The sequence below is a fragment of the Carlito syrichta genome, unplaced genomic scaffold (assembly GCF_000164805.1).
Source record: "Carlito syrichta isolate Samal-C Ts95f unplaced genomic scaffold, Tarsius_syrichta-2.0.1 Scaffold108059, whole genome shotgun sequence".
NCBI classification, from domain to species: Eukaryota; Metazoa; Chordata; class Mammalia; order Primates; family Tarsiidae; genus Carlito; species Carlito syrichta.
In genome coordinates, this window is record NW_007052155.1 from 1 (window position 1) to 994 (window position 994).

General features: G+C 53.6%; 1 protein-coding gene across 1 annotated transcript; it reads left to right on the forward strand.

Moving 5' to 3' along the window:
* Positions 1–429: 429 nt before the first annotated feature.
* LOC103270825 (probable protein BRICK1) lies at positions 430–988 on the forward strand. Its single transcript, XM_008068336.1, has one exon. It carries the CDS (start codon positions 475–477, stop codon positions 700–702), a length of 228 nt encoding a protein of 75 aa, XP_008066527.1. The 5' UTR covers positions 430–474; the 3' UTR covers positions 703–988.
* The last annotated feature ends 6 nt before the right edge of the window (positions 989–994 follow it).

Consider the following 994-nt stretch of genomic DNA (forward strand, 5'->3'; position numbering starts at 1 on the left):
CTGCACTCCAGTCTGGGCCACGGAGTGTGACTCCAACTCAAAAAAAAAAAAAAGATGTTTTGTTCATTTGATGTCGCTAAAAGGGATATTTAAAATGACCCGTATTTAGAGTGGTTTAGTGGACTGTGCCCATCCCATCGCTGACACAGACTGCGCAAACTGAGCTAGGAGTCTCTGAGCAAGGAGGCGACGCGAGCCCACGCGCCCCCTAGTGACCACAACAGCCAGAGACGGGCGTGGGCGAGTGGCTCTGGACGCATGCGCACTCTATCTTTCCCGCCTGCGTTGAGGCATGTTTTCATAGGTGGGGGAGCCGAGCGAAATCACCGGGGGTGACGTGCCGTCGCGCAGGCGCACCACATGCCCGTGGGCTCGTGGGTGCCCAGGGAGCTGAGTGTGGGCTGGCGGCGCAGGCGCACTGGCGGCCCGTAGGGTCGGCGCGCCTGCGCAGTCGCTCTTCCTTGGGCGGCCGCCATGGCGGGACAAGAGGATCCGGTGCAGCGGGAGATCCACCAGGACTGGGCGAACCGGGAGTACATTGAGGTCATCACCAGCAGCATCAAGAAAATCGCAGACTTTCTCAACTCGTTCGATATGTCTTGTCGTTCAAGACTCGCAACACTAAACGAAAAATTGACAGCCCTTGAACGAAGAATAGAATACATTGAAGCACGGGTGACAAAAGGTGAGACGCTCACCTAGAACTGTGCCATGCTGCTGCTGGGAAGTTGCTTTATGGAACACAGGCCATGTGGGAAAGAGCCCAGCAGCCTTCAGCTCCTTCCTCTCTCCTTAAAGAGCAACAGGGCTTATTCTTGTTTTTATGTTTTCAAAAGTGTGGCCTTTGGGCTCTGCCATGTACATCTGGGGGTGTGTTGTGGCATGTGGGGAGAAGTCCAGGGGGATTCTTGGAAACAGCATTAGGAATTTTACCTTTTCAGTAACATTTTATAGAACTACTTGTCAATGTATTTCAGGCATTCAGAGCCATAAG